The sequence below is a fragment of the Physcomitrium patens genome, chromosome 14 (assembly GCF_059467195.1).
Source record: "Physcomitrium patens ecotype Gransden chromosome 14, ASM5946719v1, whole genome shotgun sequence".
NCBI classification, from domain to species: domain Eukaryota; kingdom Viridiplantae; phylum Streptophyta; class Bryopsida; order Funariales; family Funariaceae; genus Physcomitrium; species Physcomitrium patens.
In genome coordinates this window covers 17,414,923-17,436,571 of record NC_143423.1, presented here as the reverse complement: position 1 = coordinate 17,436,571, position 21,649 = coordinate 17,414,923, and the positions used below count along the sequence as shown (strand labels likewise).

The 21,649-nt window shown below is 35.7% G+C and overlaps 2 protein-coding genes and 1 long non-coding RNA gene across 14 annotated transcripts; 1 reads left to right on the top strand and 2 right to left on the bottom strand.

Annotated features, from left to right (window-relative positions):
* The first annotated feature begins 3,294 nt into the window (after nt 1-3,294).
* LOC112290918 (GDP-Man:Man(3)GlcNAc(2)-PP-Dol alpha-1,2-mannosyltransferase) lies at nt 3,295-7,019 on the top strand. The gene is made up of 7 exons (XM_024537755.3): nt 3,295-3,782; nt 4,278-4,564; nt 4,723-4,909; nt 5,225-5,293; nt 5,498-5,691; nt 5,963-6,072; nt 6,233-7,019. The coding sequence occupies exons 1-7, from the start codon at nt 3,483-3,485 to the stop codon at nt 6,499-6,501; spliced, it is 1,416 nt and encodes a 471-aa protein (XP_024393523.1). The 5' UTR covers nt 3,295-3,482; the 3' UTR covers nt 6,502-7,019.
* LOC149987890 (uncharacterized) lies at nt 6,994-8,006 on the bottom strand. Of its 5 annotated transcripts, none has more exons than XR_016506479.1 (3): nt 7,793-8,006; nt 7,588-7,692; nt 6,994-7,403 (listed from the first exon to the last, which is right to left on the bottom strand). It is a non-coding gene; the product is annotated as an uncharacterized LOC149987890 (long non-coding RNA). The 5 variants fall into 5 exon arrangements; XR_016506480.1 differs by having other exon boundaries at nt 7,785-8,000; XR_016506483.1 differs by having other exon boundaries at nt 7,144-7,403; nt 7,569-7,692; nt 7,793-7,930.
* Nucleotides 8,007-9,530: 1,524 nt separating this feature from the next.
* Nucleotides 9,531-15,875, bottom strand: LOC112290916 (protein RDM16). 8 transcript variants are annotated; one of them, XR_016506478.1, is made up of 10 exons: nt 15,356-15,870; nt 14,875-14,978; nt 14,495-14,758; nt 13,700-14,164; nt 13,169-13,363; nt 12,863-13,026; nt 11,571-12,693; nt 11,221-11,342; nt 10,284-10,375; nt 9,531-9,936 (listed from the first exon to the last, which is right to left on the bottom strand). XR_016506478.1 is itself a non-coding variant. In XM_024537754.3 (6 exons), the coding sequence occupies exons 1-6, from the start codon at nt 15,542-15,544 to the stop codon at nt 11,832-11,834; spliced, it is 2,139 nt and encodes a 712-aa protein (XP_024393522.1). In that variant the 5' UTR covers nt 15,545-15,871; the 3' UTR covers nt 11,092-11,831. The 8 variants fall into 8 exon arrangements, 1 of the variants encoding a protein (XP_024393522.1); XR_016506476.1 differs by having other exon boundaries at nt 14,875-14,975; XR_016506475.1 differs by lacking the exon at nt 14,875-14,978 and having other exon boundaries at nt 15,356-15,544; nt 15,700-15,831.
* Between the last annotated feature and the right edge of the window lie 5,774 nt (nt 15,876-21,649).

Below are 21,649 nucleotides of genomic sequence, written 5' to 3'. Positions count from 1 at the left end.
TGAGAATACACATGTAACTCTAAATCCTAAACCCTAAAACTCTAAAATCTAAACTCTAAAATCTAAATCCTAGTATTTTAAAAAAATTATATAAATATAATATTTTGAAACAAAAAAAGATATATACCTATATATTCTATTTAGTATATTATTATAGTATCCAAAAGCCTCTATGTATGTATATATATATATATATATATATTAATTCCATATATTAATCAAATATAAATTTGGTGATTTTAAAAACTTCATATCTCCCAAGCTATAAACTTGTTTAAGATTTCAAACAACGCATTAGAATCAAAAGCATCACAAATAGGGAGGTAGATCAAATCAAAATATAAAAAAATAAAGTACAAAAAATATCAATAGAAAATTGTATCAAGTCAAATGCCTTATATTTCAAAACGAAAAAACATCTATAGGATTTCAAGTCCATCACTAGATTCTTAGTTACTTAAAATAAGAGGATAGGTCAAATCAAAACTTCAAAATTCTTATTTATATATAAAATCAATTCAAAAGTCAAAATGGTCAAACAATCAATATCTACAAATGTATGCACTTTTTGAAAACTTCAAGTACATATTTAGAATTGGTGACCTATAAATGAATCCAATGGACATTTTAAAAATTTAAAAAACCTTCATATGACAAAAGTCAAAACCTTAAAGTCCAAGTCAAAGTAGCTATAGCTTCCAAATTATGAATATGTATAGGAAAATAGTTATTCCATTGAAATCTTAGAAACCATAAATGGAAGGGAGGAGGTAGGTCAAGTCAAAATCTTAAAATATTGATGCTCAAAAATTGGAAATGCCCTTGTAACCTTGAACCCTAAACTCTAAATCCTAAATTCTAAATCCTAAATCTAAAATTCTAAACTTAAATTCCAAAAATAAAGAGGTCAAAAATCCCAAGCACACTCTTATAACCTAAAAGCTCTCAAAGAAATGGTCATAGATTGATTGATAATAGTTTTTATTCAATGAACCATGATTATTCAACTTTAGAGGTTAAATGACTACCTAAATTTTCAAAACACACATATCCATAAGATAGAAATAGGTAGAAGGAAGAATTCAAAAACAAAGTCTTTTAAAGTCAAAAGAAATTCCAAAATGAACTTATACAATAAATATAGTCAATGCAAAAACATATGATATTATTAATTTAGAATTAGAATTTTAATCAAGCTCCACCTTCCATAGAATTAGATAGGCACACCACAAGACTGTAGTGTATTCAATGTGGTCAATTGAGGCATATTACTCAATTTTGTTCAACACCTTAAGGTTACTAATAAAATTTTAGAAGACAACAATCTTATGTCCCCTCTGATAGGAACCAAGTCAATGTAAGGTCTAATTATCATCTACAAAACCATGATTATCTTAATTAAGGTTTAAAAAGTTAACCAAGACAAAGACAGGAAGTACATTACGTTTGTAGCAAAAGATACCAACCTAGTAGTTATTGGATAGAAAATAGAATTATTTATAGGAATTGTTGAGGCAATCACCCCTCAAATGTATATAAGCAACTTAAAAAAGTAATTCCCTTGAGTTTCTTGCAAAGGAATTATCATCAACAAGCTTAAGATAATTTAATGAAAGGAAGGAATCATAGTTCAAGCATTATCTTAAATAAAGATTAGAATATAAAAAAGCCATTGAATTAAATAAATGTAAGTCTTGTCTCTAAGTATATTAGGTATATATAAATAGGTTTGTATGAACCATCTATACTATAGAAACCAAATAAGAAAATTAGTTATATAATAAAAAAACAAAAAATAATTTTTTTTTAAATTAAAATCAATCTAAAATTGATAAAAGATTATAATAAATAGATGATAAATAATAAATAAAAATGTGCAATTAAGAATAGACCTTTAGCTAAAAAAATCTAAAACCAAAAGACCAATATATATATATATATATATATATATACATACTTAAATCAAATTCTAAATGTATATATACTATTAAAAATTAAATAATAACTATTCTTATCTTAAATATTAAAATTATAATTAAATCTTAGGTTTGAATAAAAACCTATGTTCAAAAATTAGAAATAAAATTACAATAAAGTAATCAAAATTAAATATGACTTAAATTTTTAATTTAACAAATGTCTAATTCAATGTTAAAATAAAAATAAAACAAAAAAAAAATTAAAAACCATATTTTGAACTTATTATTTATTATCATTATGTAAATAAGGATCTACTTTAATTAATTTATTTTATTGTATATTGTACACAAGGTCAAAATTTGAATTATTTATAATAATATTCCAATGAAAAAATATTATTCTTTGAAATAATTATTTTATTTAAAAAGTATGAATAGAATCAAATGTAAAATTAACTAATTTATTACCATGAAGTAGATTTTAGGATTTAGATAGATTACAATTAAATTTGAAATAATTAAATAGAATTGCAATTAAGCAATATAAACACATGTATATCCTAAACCAAATATTTTAATCTTATAGTATGAATAAGATTTAAATTCTAAGCTAATCTTATAAAAATAACAAAATCATGATTTTTATTTTTCTTTGTGTTATTTAGACTTTTCATTTTCATGTCTATCCTTGAAACTTTCTAATTTTAAAGTCAAATGTTTTTGGACATTTCCCTTAGACTCATTTGCAATCCCCAAAATTGGTAATTGTGTTTTATTTCTGTGCTGAAGTAGTTGTTACTTCATTTTCCTCCCAGGAATCCATGATTCTTTTACCTCCCTGATTGTAGAATTTGAACTTTATAAGACTCGAGCTTTTGCTTCTGTTTTTCTTTCTTTACCATTGAATTCCATATTATTCATGCTTTTATGATTATTGAATGGTCGACACTTAACTGTATCCATTTATTTTTAGATAACGTGCATAGCTTACTTTTGAGCAGCATATGCATTTGCATATTTTTTGGTGTTTTGTGCAATTTTAGGTTTTTGTTAGGGGTTCTGACTCATGATAACATGACATTTGAGCTGATGATGGATTCCCCTTATTGTACTGTAAGGTCTCAAGATAGCCCTAAACCTGGTCACATCATTTTTTTCACTTCTACTTTTTACGCTTCACTTTCTTATCAATAAGACTGATAAAATGAATTTTGTTTATCGCCATGTAGGGTAATACTTTAATGCGAATCAATGAGCAGAAGTTTAGCTGGAAACGTAGCTATTTACAGTGGAATTTGTAGCACCGGAATGAAATATAAGTTCGATATAAATTTGATCGAAAGTAGGTTTCCGATCTACAGTACATACTTGCATGGGGCATCGGATTTGATGCAAAATTTCCTTTTCTTGTGGTCGCGCCTTTTAGTAAAATGCAACAGGACTTGGAAAAAATAGCCATCGAGGGGCAACCTAAGAGTGGCCAGGCTGTCGTTGTGAACTCGGAAGAAGTTCAAAGTCGACGAAGACAAAGTCGAAGAGAGTTTGGGAGGTTTGGGATCCGAAATGCAGCTTCTTCGCTTGCTGCCGTCAGCACTTTTCGGAGCGGCCTTGCTCTGTGCTGTGGTTTTCTTGAAGACTGTGTTGCGTGCCAGGAGGAGCGTCAAGCCCGTGGTAGCGTTTTTCCACCCTTACACGAATGATGGAGGCGGAGGAGAGCGCGTGTTGTGGTGTGCCGCCAGAGCAGTCCAGGAGATGGCGCCGGCTCTGGACATTGTTGTGTATACAGGCGATTCGGCCACGCCTGAGTCACTGGCTGCGCGCGCCCTGGATCGCTTCGGCGTCAGACTCGTTAAGGCTCCTCTGGTACTACTATGTTATTTTAATTTTCTCTATCTTTAGTTCCTCAGGGTTTTGATAGGGTTTTCTGGTTTATTGTGTGGACATTTTCGGCTACGGAATATCTTATTCTTCTTCGTCTTTTACATGTGCGTGTGTGCGTGTTTGTGTGTGTGTGTGTGTATGTGCGTATATATATTTGGGGGATATTCTATAGCGAACTTCAGATGGATTTCCTGTTTTTTCATTCCTCGATGAGAATGGCGAGAGTCTAATAATTGTTCAGACAACCTATGATTTAAAATTTGGATGACAGAAGAGCCACGAAATTCTGTGGCATCTCAGACTCTTTTTGCTGCTGTTGCAATGAATTTTCATGTGACTAGCAAGTATTTTGAATTAAAATTTCTGTTGCTTACATATTTGATGCTGTATGTCTCACATGTATGTGCACATCTCTCTCGATAGCCATAAGAAAGATTTTCTGCTTGACACAGACGAACTGACGGAGTGTTATCATAGGTGGTGAAATTGGACAAGAGGAAGTGGGTGGAATCTAAGACATATCCTCGTTTCACTATCATAGGTCAAAGCTTGGGCTCTATGGTACTGGCATGGGAAGCATTGAGCAAAGTAACTCCATTAATATTTTTGGATACAAGCGGCTATGCTTTTACTTACGTATTTGCACGAGCTGCGGGATCTCTAGTAGTATGTTATACACACTATCCGACTATCAGCACGGATATGCTAAATCGAGTTCGTGATCGGACAGCTCTTTACAACAATGATATCCGGATTTCACGCAGGTTAGTTCACTATGATATACCTGCTTACGTCTCTCATCTGCTTCATTTGGCATGGGTTAGAATTTGGGGTTAGGGTATGCAAAGTTCTGAATTAATATGGTGCACATTTGTCGAAAATTGCTTCAAAAATGTGATTCATCCTATGCTTGAATCTGCAGCTTTTTGTTATCTATGGCGAAGGTGTGGTACTATAGAGCATTGGCGCAGCTTTACGGACTGGCAGGTCGATGTGCACACTTAGCAATGGTAAATTCATCGTGGACTCGAGCTCATATCAATGCAATCTGGAGAATACCTAATCGTACTGTCTTGGTATACCCACCGTGTGATACTCTTACACTCCAGGTACCTCGTCAGCCTTCTATTTCAGTTTTCTTCATGGCAATTGTTCTTGCTCCATTGCTTTGGCTCGGCAGTGTGTTGGCTAGCTTCTATCTTTGAACCGTAAGTCATCCACGCGAAATTACAGATTGTTTGTTTTGGTTACCATCACAATATATCTTCGGAGTTCGAGAGGTATTTTGAAAGCTGGATATCTGACTAGTGTGGTTTCTGCCAATGCAAAACCACAAGTACTTCAACGAAATGGTGTAGGTGATCGAGAGCAATGTGCGCATTGGCTTGCATACTGTTGACTGTTGGTACTCTTTGGGTTAGCAGGCACTTCCTCTGGAGCGATTACCACAGAAGCAATATATCATATCTGTCGCTCAATTCCGTCCAGAAAAGGTGGGCAGTATGTCTCATGGTGTATTTCTCATGTTTTTTTCAACTATGAGGTGTTTTAGCAGTATAAGCTTGAAAGTATTCGCACGATGTGAAACCTGAAACACAATAAAGTTACAAGCCTGCTCCTACCTCGAATTTGATTGTTACAATTTTTCTGGAGCAACCTCGCGGCTGTTGATGCGGTATACGGTAAACATCGTGCAGGCACATGACTTACAGCTGGAAGCATTTGCGTTGGCACTCGAACAGCTTTCTCTTCAGAATATGGAGGCGCGTTTGAAGCTGGTTGGAAGCTGTCGAAATCAGGAAGATGAAAATAGGGTGGATTCCTTGAAACAGAGATGTCAAGATCTAGGCTTGGAGCAGAACGTTGATTTTTGCCTCAATGTGCACTACTCGTAAGTTTTATGAAGCAAACGGGGTACTTGTCTTCTGGTTTCCTAGTTAATTTCGTCATATCAACGACTTGCTCAGGAAATAATATGCAACGCAGTTTAGAGAGATCGGTTTTGACACGGCTCACTACATAGAATATATTTTCAATCCATTAAATCTGCAATTTTTTTATCATTGGTTTTTTTTTCAGCCAGATATACATGGTAGGATATATATTTTGTCATTCTACAGCTCACAAATGGGATGAATGATGCATTATTGGTTGGAATTCAGCGAACTGGTGAAGTTGCTCGGGGGTGCAATAGCAGGTCTGCACACCATGACTGATGAACACTTTGGCATCGTTGTGGTGGAGTATATGGCTGCGGGAGCCGTTCCCATTGGTAAGGACAGTACATACATACCAACTCTTGTGACGATTCTCTGCATCGTAGGACCTGTATAGTTGCAAATTTCTCGGCATATTTTCTTAACGCTATGTGCGGACTTATACTGCTTAATGTGATGGGGTAACCGTTCTGACGTTGATAGTGTTTTCCTCAGCGCACAATTCGGCAGGCCCAAAACTGGATATTGTGGTCAATGAAGGTGGACACCGGACAGGGTTTCTTGCCAGTAGCGTCTCTGAGTTTGCAGATGCTATGTGCCATGTGGTTACACTGCCAGCTAATGAGAGAATGGAGATAGCGCAAGCAGCTAGAGTTCGTGCAGCCCTCTTTTCTGAATCTGAGTTTGATTCAGCATTCAAGAAAGCTATGAATCCCTTAATTGAGCAAGCGTTTAGATTTGCTTGTAACGCCGAATCTAGATGAAGAGGAAGGAATGGGTACCGAAGGATGTCTGGAAGTTTCCGATTCTGTAGGCATTATTGTTGGCATCCCTTGCGCGTGGGCTTCGGCGTTGCAGTGGTGTCCCATCAATCTTTTCACGCGCATCATAGTCGGACCTTGTACAAAGAGGAGGGCAGGAGAAAAGTGGTGCTGGTCGCCATGCTCATATCTAAGTGCAATTTTAGCCTTCAAATTGAGATGTTTCTACTTGTAACATTGGAATGGAGCAGAAGGTCTCTATCATTGAGAACTTCAACGTTAAAACTGGCTCAATATCGGATATGTTATTAGATTTAGGAACAAATTCAAGAGGGAATGTCCAGGCAGGCTTTTCAGTTTTTGTGATTTTTAGAACAGCTGCTGTGGGAGTAGGACGAAGGGTTAACGACCCTTGAATATCTGGTTAAGCTATCATACAAGCCGTCATATTACCTACCATGGGTTGTGTTGAATATGCTGAGCATGTTAACAATATCATGAACAAATCATTTACTCTGCCATTTCCTGACCCTGTTTGAGATTCACACAAGGCATGCTAGCTTTGGTCAACGGAAATTTTCCACTGGTGAAAGCCGATACGTCTTTCTATAAAAATGATGACTAACTTTGTACCCTACAGTACTGAAGTCGCACTCCACGAAGAGGAAGAAGAAATTGTGCAAGAGTGTTGTTGATACCAACTTCTGCTTTTGAAGCAGCCAGTTTCATTTCATCTTCCACCTCGTTATCGTCATCATCCACGCCAGCCACGTCAGTAGCTACAAGGGTATTCCTCCAAAGGTAAGTCGTACTTCTTCTGCTGACCTCTGAGTCAACGTTGGCCTTGGCCACTTCGATCTCTGCCTCACCCATCGCATTCTTGTTACATATACGCTGTTGGGCCACTGAAGTTTTACAGAAATGTTGCCATCAGATTCACTGTGCAATGGAGAAGATGTAGGCTCAACATTTACAATCTTCGTTAACAAGGAGCAAGTGTCTGACGTCGACTACTATGCTAGAATATGTAAAGCATACGCTATGCGCAACAAATATGTGGTGCCTCATACCTGTTTAAAGGCTTCATACCTCAGTTCAAATCCATTCGGAGTTGAGAGCAACAATTTGAATCGGCCCATTGGCAAGTGTAATCCCGCTGCTACGTTTCTGTGAATGATCATAGCCAGATTTCTCCTGCCATATACATAACTCTCAACAACGATATTGGCATCATGTGTCTTCTCTTAGCAAATTTAGCGATTCGGAATCAACAGGAGGTTTCTCACCTATATACCTGGTTTTGAAGAATGAATCATGGTCTTCTTGCAACGACTTGTCCCTTCCTGTCTATTTTACTACCAGCTTCGCGTCGACTTACTTGCTATCAAATTTGAACCGTTCAATTGTGGCTTTCATTTCTCGTGAACTGAATGTGTTTTGCTTCAAGCATCCGTTGCAAAGCTCTAACCTCACTGTCCTTCCCGATTTCACACTTCTCTGTTTCGTGCCTGCATGAAGTGAACAATTGCTACTTCTTGAGCTTCAGATCTTTCAATTTGAAATTTCACTATCTCTCTTTTTTATCTCGCTTGCTGTTAAGTCTTTTTAGTTGCGTCCATCAGCTCCAAGAATGAAGGGAACCAGAAAGCTAATTTAACGAACTGGAAAGAAGGATCAAAGAACATCTCTTCAGTAACTTTTGTTCTACTCATGTCGAGAAATACAGGCGTCAAGATACTTATGAGTCCATGCTTTACGATGACTGTTATCTTTAAGGAGTATGTGATGAACACAGTCAAGAAAGGTTTCATGCGTGCAGAACAGAATCCAGGAATGCTGTGTTCGTGCGATGACGAAGTCGAACAGAATCTACCATGTTCCAAAGGTCAAAAGCTCTACAGCTCCAAAGCCTCAATACATTGTAGTGTCCCAGTAAGTGCGCAGTACTCTGGAAAGATGTGTATCGATCATACCCCCCTGGACATCAGTGCTCAAGAAATCACTCATTTCGTTTAATTATGGGCAAGAGCTTTGCCACTTGGAAAAAAAAGAATCTCGCAGACTTGCCTCATGATGATCATTTAGTTCTTGGCCACCATGGATTAGGGCTTAATCCCCTTGATCGTCTGGAAGCACACAGGACTGACGATTCCAAAAGCTACAACAAGGGTCCCGAAAATGGGTACGTTCCCTCTAACCGCCATAATCGCTGCTACAACGGTTGAACTTCATTCCCGCCTCCTTACCCCTCTCCGTTCCAAACACCAATCACTGATTTTTGATCCCCCTAATTCACGCTTCTCCCTGTGGGCTTCCACTCTATAACACACTTGTACAACACCCGCACCCTGCCGCCCGCTAACAACGATTGAGGCGGCAGGGAAGATAAGTAAATAAATAAATAAATAAATAAAAAGGTTATATATGAAGTGTTCACGCTTGACGAATACGAATACTTGTGTTATTGGTTTAAATTCTTCTGCTTGTGTCACCCAATGTTTTGGACGATTCATTTTGCGGTTCTTTGCGTGTCAATGACACTAGGCTTCTTCACGCAGAGCTTGCAAACAGTGCTGACCATTCGACATCCTAGAGCTTCTAGGGGGTGGTGAGGAATACAGTTGGTGAAAATAGCGGATTGCAGTGACATGTGAGGCAGATAAAACACACGGGATTACTCTACAAACTAAGTGAACCGCCTCACTAACAAGAGCTAAAAGTTCTACAAGATAGTAATGTCAGCGACCCCCAGGTTAGTTAACATAAAAGTTGGAAGTGGACTCCAAAGTTGAGACTGAAATTGCAGAGGCACACATAATACAGAAGCAAAAGCTCCAGTCCACCACACAGGGTAGCAAACCATATCCTTGGAGATCACCTGAAGTGAATCTGTTCACAACTGAATTGCAGGATCAAAAGCCTAAGTTCTCACTCGATTACTTGCAGAAACACCGTAGTACTTCCAAAAATACGATTCCAAAATACTTCGCACATGCAGGTTTGAATATATAACAAGCATTCCAGCTGAGATCTTGTCAGTAACCACAATTTATAACAAGAATAAGCAAATATCGAACAATACAGCAGACGAAACGCCACTTTCCGTGCATCGACAATGTAGCGATGTTTCGGTAATCGAGTGGCTGATTTGGAGGTCCACTCAAAATTATGAAGATAATTAACTACAATTCACTCTAAAGAAGACCTTGTAAAAAACTCATACCTAGAGCTACATCAGAAGAGTAAATACCACCAAAAACAATTCACTTGTACACAAAGACATGGGAATTTTGAACAAAGCAAGCACACCCCGCATTGGGACACCAAAATTAAAAAATTTAGCGGACGACATGAAGCAGAATATGAACACCTGAATCAAAAAAATAGTTTGAGAATACATACCTCAGTGATATAAATCACAGAAGAGTTAAGCGAGATCTGATGCAATAGGAGGGCACACACAAAAGCCCAATATATACCATTGAGAGATTTAAAGAGCAAATCCTACTAGATCCTTTACATTACACACTCCACAGATGCCTCGTATTTGAGAATACTTAAGCATACAACCAAATTTGATCGATTCACATGCATAGATCAAAATGAATTTATAATCGACCCTGGACAACAAGTTTAAGAAGAGTGGCATTTTGAACAACATCTAGAGGACTACCTACCAGAAGACTGCAGCAAACGTGTGTATGATCCAGAGTAGTAATGGATTCCGATCCTTCTCTGAATTTTAATTATGTGAACTGCATCAGATTGTAGTTAAGAACTCGTACCAAGGCGACAAACTTCTTCAAAGAGTGCCAGCAACACACCAATTTGCAGATAGTTGTAGAGGTGAAGCCAGCTGGGATTACGACGGCAAGGCCTGCTTACGAATCAAATCCAGGTAACCAACCCCAAGAACGCTCAAGTCCATTTCTGTAAACGCATACTCAAGCTGGAGATCCAGATCCGCTATAATAATTTCAAGGCTTACAATATCCTAGAGCATAAGATAAAATATTACTGGGACTATCATGTTGATTCGTCAAGGACATGATACAAAGCACACAAACAGTGATCACTCTTAAAATACGGACACGTCCAACTCTTATCAAATCATAGCTACTCATAAGTCCGGTCTGATTCACATACAGTCATTCTTTCAACTGACGGCACATAGTAAATTGTTATTGACAGTCGAAACACACCAACAATCAAAGCTCCACACAACCCTTGAAAGACCTCAGAACGTCAACAAACACCCAATTAATGACAAGAAATCTAAACCTAATTTAGCCACAATTTGTTCAGCGAGAAAATCCTGAAAACATCTTCGGTGTGGCAGTTCAACTGAGTTTTAATTTACTATTCTTCCTCTTTTTCAGAAATAGTGCATAAAAAGTAATGGGATACATAATCACTCAGGACTGTATTAAAAAAAAGAGAACAAAACCAGGCTCAGAGACGGATTCAACCACCCGCTTCTGGCTTAGCTCGTGAAGCTAGACAGACACTCAAACAGGCTTGGTATAAACGACATAAATCACAATGAAAGTAACAAGTCTTAAAACCTTGGCAATTTCAAAATGAACCAAAATCTTCGTGAAGGACAGTACATTCTATTCATTTAAAGACCCTGATAAAATATGGTCAGTTTGGGCCGGACTCATTTCAAAATAGACATGGCTTGCATCATAATGTCTTTCCCTAATGGGATATTTTGCTTACATATGATTTGCCTGGCTGTATGACACCCCTGATATGCAAATGTAGTGCTTGAAGTGGTTCTCCCCAGAGGTACATAGGAGGGGGCCATACCCGGAATCCATGCACATTGCCGTCATCATCAGCTGGGCCGCATAACGCAGCACGATGGCTTCATCAGTATATATAGTGAAAATGCTCGAACAACAGGCTTTGCCCAGCCCCTTGTTCTACCTCCACATGGCAACCCTAAGCAGGGATACAAATGGAACTCACATACCCTCTGGATAGAAAAAAAAAGCTAGACAAGTATTACTCTAAAAAAACCACGACTAGATTTACCACAAAACACCACAGGATCATAGATTGCTCACCAGATAAAACTGAATATATGTAAACAGAGAAACATGCTCTCTCTCTTGTTACTTCCCATATATCAGGCATTCTTCCAACCAAACACCATTCTCTTCATGCAAATGCCACCAAAGTTCGTTGCATAAAATAAGCTCGAAATGTCCCAAATATTGCATAATTGAGAATCTTTTGATGAATCCTCTTTTAATAGTTTCGTTTTGAGCCCTAGTAACATATTTGACCGTGCTATCAGCCTCAGGTAAATATGGTGTGGTACGATGTCACTCTTCGGCTTTATAATTCACTGCCAAGTCCCAGTAATGTCCAACGTTGGCATCTGAGAGATATTTCCGGGCAGCTGCAGCTGATCGGAACTGCTCTACGTTGAATCTGTCGAAATTGGGACGAGCGACACTCCCCTGCCAAACCAACTCACATTTATTTGTTGGACGAGGTGCATCTTCTGCATCTTCTTCATCTTCTTCCTTTACGGCTGTTTCCCAATTTATTCTTCGTGTCATAAGTTTGTTATAACGCTTGATGGACTTAGGACCACCTTCCACGATAACTACACACATAGTGTCTGAGATAACAATACAGCCAGTAAGACGGTTTTGAGTGGCATTCTTGTCCACCTTGTAGCGCGTTGGTGGGTGGGAAAGGTCCAATACACGATAAACAGATACAAGTGTTTCAAGGGTATTCGCATCGTCGAAGAGCTTTTTGGCTTTCTTCTCTTTCCGCTCTGCCGGTGTCAGCTTACGAGCAAGATTCCTGTCTGTATGAGCTTGCTCACGTTCAGCAGCAGCACTCCTGATTTCATGCTCCATTCGTGTTGGATCCTGTGTAGCCTCAGCGCCCAAAACTTTCATCAAGTTACTCATTTTGACCTTAGATTTTGGAGGCTCCAGTAGACCCTGCCTGATCATCTCCTGCCTGTCTTTCTCCTTAGCAAGACGACGCTGAGTTCGCAATTTCTTCTGTTCTTTTTTGGTAAGTTTCAAAGGCTGAGGGGGAGGGGGGGCTGGTTCAGCAGGTGGCTCAATAGGTACAGGATGCTCAACAAACAAAGTAACCTTCTCCTCCTTCACTATCCCCTCGTCAATATCCTTGTAATTGCGTGATGGAAGAAACACTTTATCCCTGCAACGTAAAGAGAAAGTAAATGTGGATACGGGGCAGTGAAGTCAAGTGGGTGAATAGTGTCAATTATTGAAACATAAACACAAAAAACTAACACAATAAAGAAGGATACTAAAAAACCAAGTATGCACGAGCATATATGTAACAAGGTTTGGAATCTTATACGCACCACCACTCAATCTCAGGAATAGGATCCTTGACCTTTTCTTCTTTAACTGGAACTCTCTCTGAAACCTCAATGAGATTAGGATTGATATCAGCCTCTGCCTTCGCCTTGGACAAAGCAGCTTGCTTTGCTTTCATCTCCTTAGCTTTTGCCTCACCGTATTGAGCCTGTATAGCAAATACGTAAACATCTATCTCATGCAGTTGAGTATCTAACCCGTCGCATTGACGAGAGAACCAGAACAAAGACTTAAATTGACTAACTCTACTGGAAGGCCAAACAAAAGCAAGGCCAGTAAGTATTGCTCACACGAAGCTTTTGCATCTCAGCTTGTTTGCTCCATTTTCCTTCCTCCACAAACTGAAAAGTGGGCCTTCTTGGTCGAACCAGTTTCTTCTTGTCCAATGCAACACGCTCATCAAAGAAGGGATTATCAACAGGATCTTCCTCCAATTCCGGATGTAAAATTTGAAATGCTTCTTTCTTTTGCTTGTTGATATTAACCTGAGAAACCAAAACACTGCTGAATTAATACAAGCGCAAATTGGCACTGACTTACCAGATATGAAGCGGAGAGCCATTAGGAGCATTGAACTAGAAAGAGTGCATCTGAAAGCAGCAGCGATCGGAACCCTCAAATCCAACAAAGGATGATTGAACTTTCAAATCCAGGACGAATCCAGACAAGGGCCAACAAGCCTCAATTAAGAACTCCAATGCTTTAAAATCTATGACATCACCACTTGCAGTCAGATTGTCCAAAAGCTTGACTAGCAACGTTGTCAGATTGACCAATAAAACCACTGCAATGGCTAAAAAGATGCGAGAGAAACATTGTACCTTCAATGTGCTGACGTTGGTAACCTTGGAACGCTCTACAACATTACCATGCTCGTCAATCTCTCTGCCCTGTGCATCCAGACGAAGAACAGGAGCCTTGACGGATTTTGAACCTCCATCCTCGGCGAAATTGGTAGGCATCATTGTGGGCATTAAAGGCATACCAAAGGGGATTTGATGGAATCCCAAACGCATTGCTAATTCATGAGCTCTTTTTATAGCCTCATAATTGGCCAACGCCCCTACATTTGGGGTCCCAATAGCGGGCATCCCTGGTATCATTCCAGGCATCATCCCTATCATATTTGGAGGAACTACTCCCGGTACAGGCATGACTACTTGGTTGGTCTGAGACGGTGCCGTTTGCGCTCCTGGTGCTGGTGTTATCCCTCCCAAGCTTGCTACAGCCGAAAGTAGGGGAGCAGTAGTGGACGTGGTCATGGTTGCAGATCCTGCCTTGTTCAGCTGCAAGAGCAAAAAATATAGCATCTTCATATCCACACTTGAAGAGGCTACCCGACTACTTCATGAATCTCAAGGACAAATCAAAACGGAATCGTCAAATTAACAGACACCTAAGCATGAACCCACCCAAGTCGCAGTAGCAATGAGCAACAGCCTGACCAAATGCTCGAGGGTTCTTGAATAATATGAAGGAGACTAAGTCTGTAATTACCTAAATGCTGAGGGAGCCCCAAGGGAAAAAGAAATAAAAAAACTGCTGCCATAGAGATCTTGCACATAGATATGTGCGAACAAGGACACAGTGATGGACAAGGCAACATTTCGAGTTACCTGAGGAAGTTTCTTCATCTTCTCAGCGAGCTCCTTCTGCATTTGCAATGCTCTCTTGGCTTTAGCAAGGGCGTCAAGACTCAAGGTTGGAGGTTTCACATGATTTGCTTCTGATAAAGTTGCAGAATCAGCACCAGCACTTTTTTCATCCCTCTTATGAGAAGTTGACAGGACTCGCATATCTGCACTCCCTGATTCGCCCTCTGCGCCTGTAGCCTCGCTGGGCGATGCAGAAGTAACAGGTAAAACATCGGTAGACCCGCCCTGCAAAAATAAGTACAGAAAGGTGTTTAGAGAGCGAACATGCAAAAGATTCAACTCAATTATCGTCCCACGTCTTAAATTCATGAAGTATTCTATAATCCTGTCCTGTGCCCTACCTGTCGAAGGCAAGGTTTACGGACAGTGAGAATTTCGCAGTGGCCTCCAGTTGAATCCCGAGGTCGTCAGAGTGAACACCCCAGACAATGGCATAGAACAGCTGCTGCCAAGACACGTCAACAGGAAACTAATACATAAATACAAACTCCAGTGCCAGGTTTGGCATAACTGACCCAGAGAAACAACCCACAAAACCCTATACGAAGGGTTAATTGTGCCCTAAAATGAGAGCAAGCAGGAGAGTGGAACTAGGCTGAAGGTCTGTAGGAGACCGTCTCAATCAAAACCTGCACGTCCATGTTGAATCTCAATTTGATGGATTGGCTAAGGTTCCGGGACTACGGCGAATGATCATATAAAATCATGGCTTAAGACTCAGATAGAGCCTTACACTAACCTAAAGTCCTTGCAAGACCATCGATGCATTCCAGGAAAAAAAAAAAAAAAAAAAAAAAAAAAAACTAGAGAATCCCGCCTCACCTTTTTCTCTTTGGTAGAATTCTGCATAGGCATACCATCCCTCCGCTTCCTGGACAAGCTTTCATCCTTCCTAGACTTCTGGATTTCCAATGTGCTGTCCTCACGCTTCCTTCGCGCCTCATCGCCGTCCACAGCACGCTTGTATTCTTTCTTGCGAACCTCGTCGGGGCCATTAGGTCTAGGCGACATCTTTCAGAAAAAAGAATACTATCAATCAATGATGCTTCCAAACTCGACAATACCAATAACACGTCAATCACAAACCTAAATTTCCTACAACCCAACCAAACCCTACAAGTCACCAAAATTTATAAGAAATCTTCCCTCCGAGGTCCTAATTATACCACTACAAACCCGCGCAGCACAGACTTCGTAACCAAGCGCCTCGTAAGGAATCAGAAATGTGATACAAGGAGGCCGTAGAAATCAAGCTCAATCGAGCTCTAGAAATGGCGACTGCTGGTGCGACGGCAAAATTGGAGGCTGACTTAAGAGAATGGAGCCGAGTGGCAACTAGTGGAAAACCCCCCACCCCACCCAGCCCAAGCGGGTTTCAATAGCCTGGATCCAGATGCACTCACACTCCATTAGTTTGGTCTGTTCATAGTAAAACCTTTTCCCCTTCTTCGTCCGTCTCAGTCCTGTCCTGTCCTGTTAGTCAAATTCATTCAGCTTTCTACCTTGCTCCTCATTACATTCACTCAGTGTCTCGTTTAGTTTGGAATATAACTCTTAACTATTGGAGTAGAAGAAGATGAGGGCTTCCAGGTAAAAATTGGAACGTGACATACCCTATGTTCTCCCTTCTGTAAACATGTACACAATAAGACATACTGATTCAATTCTTCTCATGAGATTCTAATTATTCTTTTTTTACATCCAAGTTGAAATTAAACACATTCTTCAATACAATGAAGATTTACTCTATGGTAATGATAGAATGATAATACTATTTCACAAATATAGATGAATAACAACAAAAATAATATTATTTCATAAATATGTCACAAAAAATAATATTCAAACCCTTCTTATTGTCGTGATGTAACATGGTTGATAAATGAAAGAAAGAAGAAAACATTATATTATAGAAGATCTTATTTTAAAATATTATAGCAAATTATCTTAGAAATATAGATAATTGTCAAAAGATAGCAAAATCAAAAGGTCCTAATATTGCCTTTTTACAAAATAGGCTTCTATTTTTTTGTAGGGCCATAAATATAACAAAAAAAAGTAGATTGGAAAATCAAATGATATAAACATGTGTAGGAGGGAGTTAAGAGTAGATTTTAGCAAAATTTACCTTAAGAAGCCAAGAATTGATACATAAAGGGATTGGTTGTCAATTTGGGTTGAAATCAGACCATGAGGCACAAAACTGCATACCTAGGGTGATTCTAGAGTTCTTCTATAGATTGGAGAGTGGAATTTGAGAGCAAACTTGAAGAGAGATTTTTAGGCATTGGTTTTATATTGCTTAAATCAATATTGAAATTTTGAGAGATTTTCAAAGTTAGTGATATTCTTGGTGGGATTAAGATTTGAAAAATAAAAATATGTTTACAAATTTGAAGATTTCTTAAGTTTTGTGGTGTATGTATGGGTGAAATTTGGATGGTGTGTTGGTATATTAGTTGTAAATGTGTATGCAAATTTTGAAGCCAATCGAACGGTTAGATTGAAGTATATGAAGATTTTTGTGGATTAAGGTATTAAAAATTGGAGTTTGAAGGTTAGTGAGTGTTTCTAAGTTTTTCAGCAATATGTCAATTGGATTGAAGTAAATTTTTTTTATATGGATATTAGACTTGATTTCTAACATTTCAACAAAATTTGAGAGTAATTTAATAGTTTAAGAAGGAGATATTGGCATTAGAAGTTCAGCATTGTGGTTGGAGTAGGAGGCCGCCCAACACCCAATTGGATTATCTTGCATTTCTCTCAATTGGTAAGTGCAATTGATTTCATCTATCTTGTGCTTGTTTCTAACTGAGACATTAAGAAGTGTGCAAATTTTAAGTTGATATTAATAGTTTGATCATTAGTTATTGAGGTTCTATTTTGCTATAGGATTTATTAAGAGTTTGTTTAAGATCTAGAATTTGATTATGGTTTGGTTTAGGATTTGGTCTAGAATTTGGTTTAGAACTTATCTAGGATTTTTTTAGAATTTAGGATTTTATTAAGATTCTATTAGAGTTTGACCTAGGATTTGGCTAAGGTTCAACTAGGATTTCAATTAAGATTTTACCCAAGATTTGATTAAGATTTAATTAAGATTAGATTAGAATTTCTATTTTTAATATTTTAAAAAGGTTTTTTGTATTTCTTTTGTGGCTTCTTTTAAATTTATTTCAATAGGTTAAAGTTTGATTGGATTATTAGGAATTACTCAAAGTTTATTTAAGGCTCTATTAGACTTGGTAGAATTTTTGTTGCATTGTTACTTACTTTCCATAGATAGATGATTGGTGTATTTTCAAGCAAGAATACATATAATAAGACATTATATTTTTTATATTCTCTTGAATGTATTTTAACATCTTATAAAGTATGATTGTTTTTTTATAGTATTTTTTTAGAAACCAAATTAATGGTTTTTAGAAAGATTTAATTTTGAAATTCTACCAATAAGTCTAATACATTAGTTTGGTTAAATTATTTTTTTATAATTGTCCAATAACTTACTAAAAATTAGAAAATAAGGTTTTACTCTTAAATATTTTGTAAATAGATGTAATATTGGGGCCTCTTCAATCTTGTTGATTAGTTTTTTTTTCTTGATTATTTTGTGGTTTGCAAAAATATTACTATATTAGTATTGATAATCAATTGTAATCTCATGTTTTAATATAATGGATCTTATTGATTATTTTTTTTTAAAAAAATATCTATTTATATTTAAAATATCATATTTTATTGTTAAAATTTGATAGGATCATTTTATTATTGATATAAGTTAAAAGATTATATCTAGAGTATTTTAGTAGGCTTAAATTGTCTATTTAAAAATATATATTATATTAATATAATTTTTTATATATTTTTGTTTCTAAGTATTTTTTATAATTTGATTTGTACAAATAAAGGATATTATTATATAAATTTATGATCAAATGAAAGAAATGGTCAAAGAACTATAATAAGCTTGACATGTCTGGAAGTAGGGATTACAATGTTTGTCATGGATCACAAGTCAATTAGCTACCACTTTCAATCAAAGATATCAAATAGTAAAAAATTGAATGAAGGTCACTTTACATTAGTGTCTAAACTTTGTTAAGGTTGATATAGTGGACATGATGGGTATCACAAGTTAGAGCAATAGTTATTACTTTTCCACCATGACATCATACCTTGATGCTTATGAGCATCCATGATATACATATACAAAATGACTTAAAACACTCAAGTTTGAAACTATCTTGGGAATAACACAAAGAAATAAAGAAATCTTTTAATTGGTTGTGAAGAAGAGAACTTTGGAAATACTTAAAGAACATATGAACATAGAAATTAGGGAACTATAAAAAATATAAACTAGAAAATACAAAAACTAAAAAACAGGGAAATTAGTAAACATGGAAAAAAAAACTATGGAATATAAGAAGAAGAGAATGTAGAAACTAGAGAGTATAGAAATGAGGAAGTATCGATGAACAAGAAAGTAGATGGATGTACTAAAGATTGCAATGCTTAAAGGCATAGTTTATGTTAGGAAAAATTAAAATTATCTAATATCAAATATACAAGAGACAATATGGATGACTAAAGAAATTGATGAATGTTTCAAAAATTATATTTTTCAATAAATTTTACATATTTTTTTAGTATAAATATAGTAATTATAGAAGATAGTACGAATAAAATAAATTACAAAGATAAGATTGTTATTTAGAGACTATAAAAGATAATTGGCTTTTCTTTTGAAGATTATATTATATTGTAGACATATATAGTTACTTGAATAAGAAGTATTAGATAGAAGGTAAATATAGATATATTTAATAATATCTTATAGAAAAGCTTCTTAAAAGCTTCATAGATGTAGATTTGACTTTATATATATTTGTAGGTGATTAATAGGTTAGAAACTTGACCAACAAGTTGACCACCTATTGCAAATATTTGTGACTTGTAGTACAAGTCAACCATATAGAGTACATATAAGAAACTTGTTTTACAAGATAGACACATATTTTGCAAGTTAGATATGTATCAAAGGTCATATAAAACATTACTATGGAGCTCTTAGTTACATGGAGGTAAGAATGAAGTCTTCTTTATTCTTGTCAATTCTTTTTTTATTCTTAGTCTTATTTTAATTTTTTTTTTTTTTTTTTTTTTTTGTCATTGGCAATAGTGATTATAGTTTTAATATTATATTAATTTAAGTAAATATTTACTTTTTTGAATGATACAAGATTGTAATGAGGTTTTTTATTAATTGTGATTCATGTCTTTGACAAATTATATTCATCATTTATAAAGATTTTATTCAAGTTGTAGCAAAGGCAGTTTCCAATAAAAGTGGAATTTATAATGACCATTAACAAATCTCAAGGATAATTTTTGAAGAATGTAGGAATAGATCTTAGAATTCCTTATATTTGCATATGGATAATTTTTTGTTGTCCTTTCACCATGCACTTTTCCAAATATGATTAAGATCCTATATCCTAAAAGTAATAAAATTAAAAATACTACTACAAATATAATTTATCTTAAAGTTTCTATTAACTTAGCTATTTAAATTATTTTAGTAAATAAAAATTACTTTTTCAATTACAATGAAGTAAAAAAAATGGTCTTATTAGTATGTACATTTTTTTTACCCAAAATTTATAGTAGAATAATCAATCTTTTACTTAACAACCATAAATTAAACTTTTATAATTTTTTTGTGGCTAAAATTATATATTTTTAATAGATAAAAAAATTTAAATTAAATATTAATAAAAACAAAATAATTAAATAATCTTAAATTAATATTAAAATATAAAAAAATTAATAAGATTAAAAAAATATATTATAAATAACTAATAAGAAGATTTTAAGAAGATTTTAAAAATATTCTATTAAATTTTAAGAGGTTCCATAAGATTCTATAAAGTTCTAAGATAATTAAGAAAATTATTTGAGAAGCTTTGTAGAATTGCGTTATCTTTAAGTAATATGGAAACTTCTTGAAAAACTTCCTGAGGTTGCTTCATCTTCAAGCAACATGGAAATTTCTTGAGACGCTTCTTGATACCTAATATATATTGGAATTGTGGCTAATGGAATCTTCAATCTCCACAACACATCTTTTGGAGTTCTAATTCATCTTCTTCATGTTGATTATGTACTCATCTAGTTTAATCAAGTTATTATTAGCTTTCTTATTAAAACTATTCTGTTCAACTTCTTATATGGTCTCTTATATAATGTATTCATAAATGTTTGTCAAGATTGTCTTCTTATTAATATTAGAACTTAATTCTTCTTGATATAAAGTGAATTATCTTTCTTCTTGAAAGCATCTAAGTACTTTAGAGGTTGCGAAATATCTTCTTTTAAACTAATATTGTTTAAAAACTCATTTTTTTTCTTTTAAGATGGCTACAGGTAAAGATGTTAGTACGATTGAGTCTCTTGAGTCCAAATTAGATGCTATTATGAATACACTAAATTCTTTATCTTATAGAACTTCTAAAATTGAAGAATTTTTTGTAAGATTTCATGGTGATATAAGACATGGAACAAATTAGCATGTAATACAATCACTTTTTTAAGATTCTACATCCAAGGAGACGGTGGCACGTCTACCTTAATAAGAAAATTGACCTATTTAACAACATAAAGAGCCTCGAATTAGTCTTCCAAAAATATTTGATGGTACATGCTCAAAGTTTTGAGGATTTATTAATTAAATTTGATTGATAACTTTTTTACAACTTAAGCACTCTCCAATAAAGGAGTTGCAAGTTAGTTTAATTAGAACTATGCTTATAAAATAAGCCTTATCTTAGTTTATTCCTTTATTTGAGAAGAAATCTCTAATCTTGACTAATTTTGAAGCTTTTTTAGAAGCATTTGTTGAGGAATTTGGAAAACATGATAAGGCCCAATGAGGGACAACAAAGATTTGTTCATTACATCAAAGGTCATATTTTGCATTAATTTATGTATCTGATTCTAGGAAATTGGTTTGTGACATTAATTTAGATGAACAAGCTCTTATGAGCCAATTCTATTAGAAATTAAAGGATGGTCTAAAAGATCTATTATTTTCATCATCTAATCCTCAAA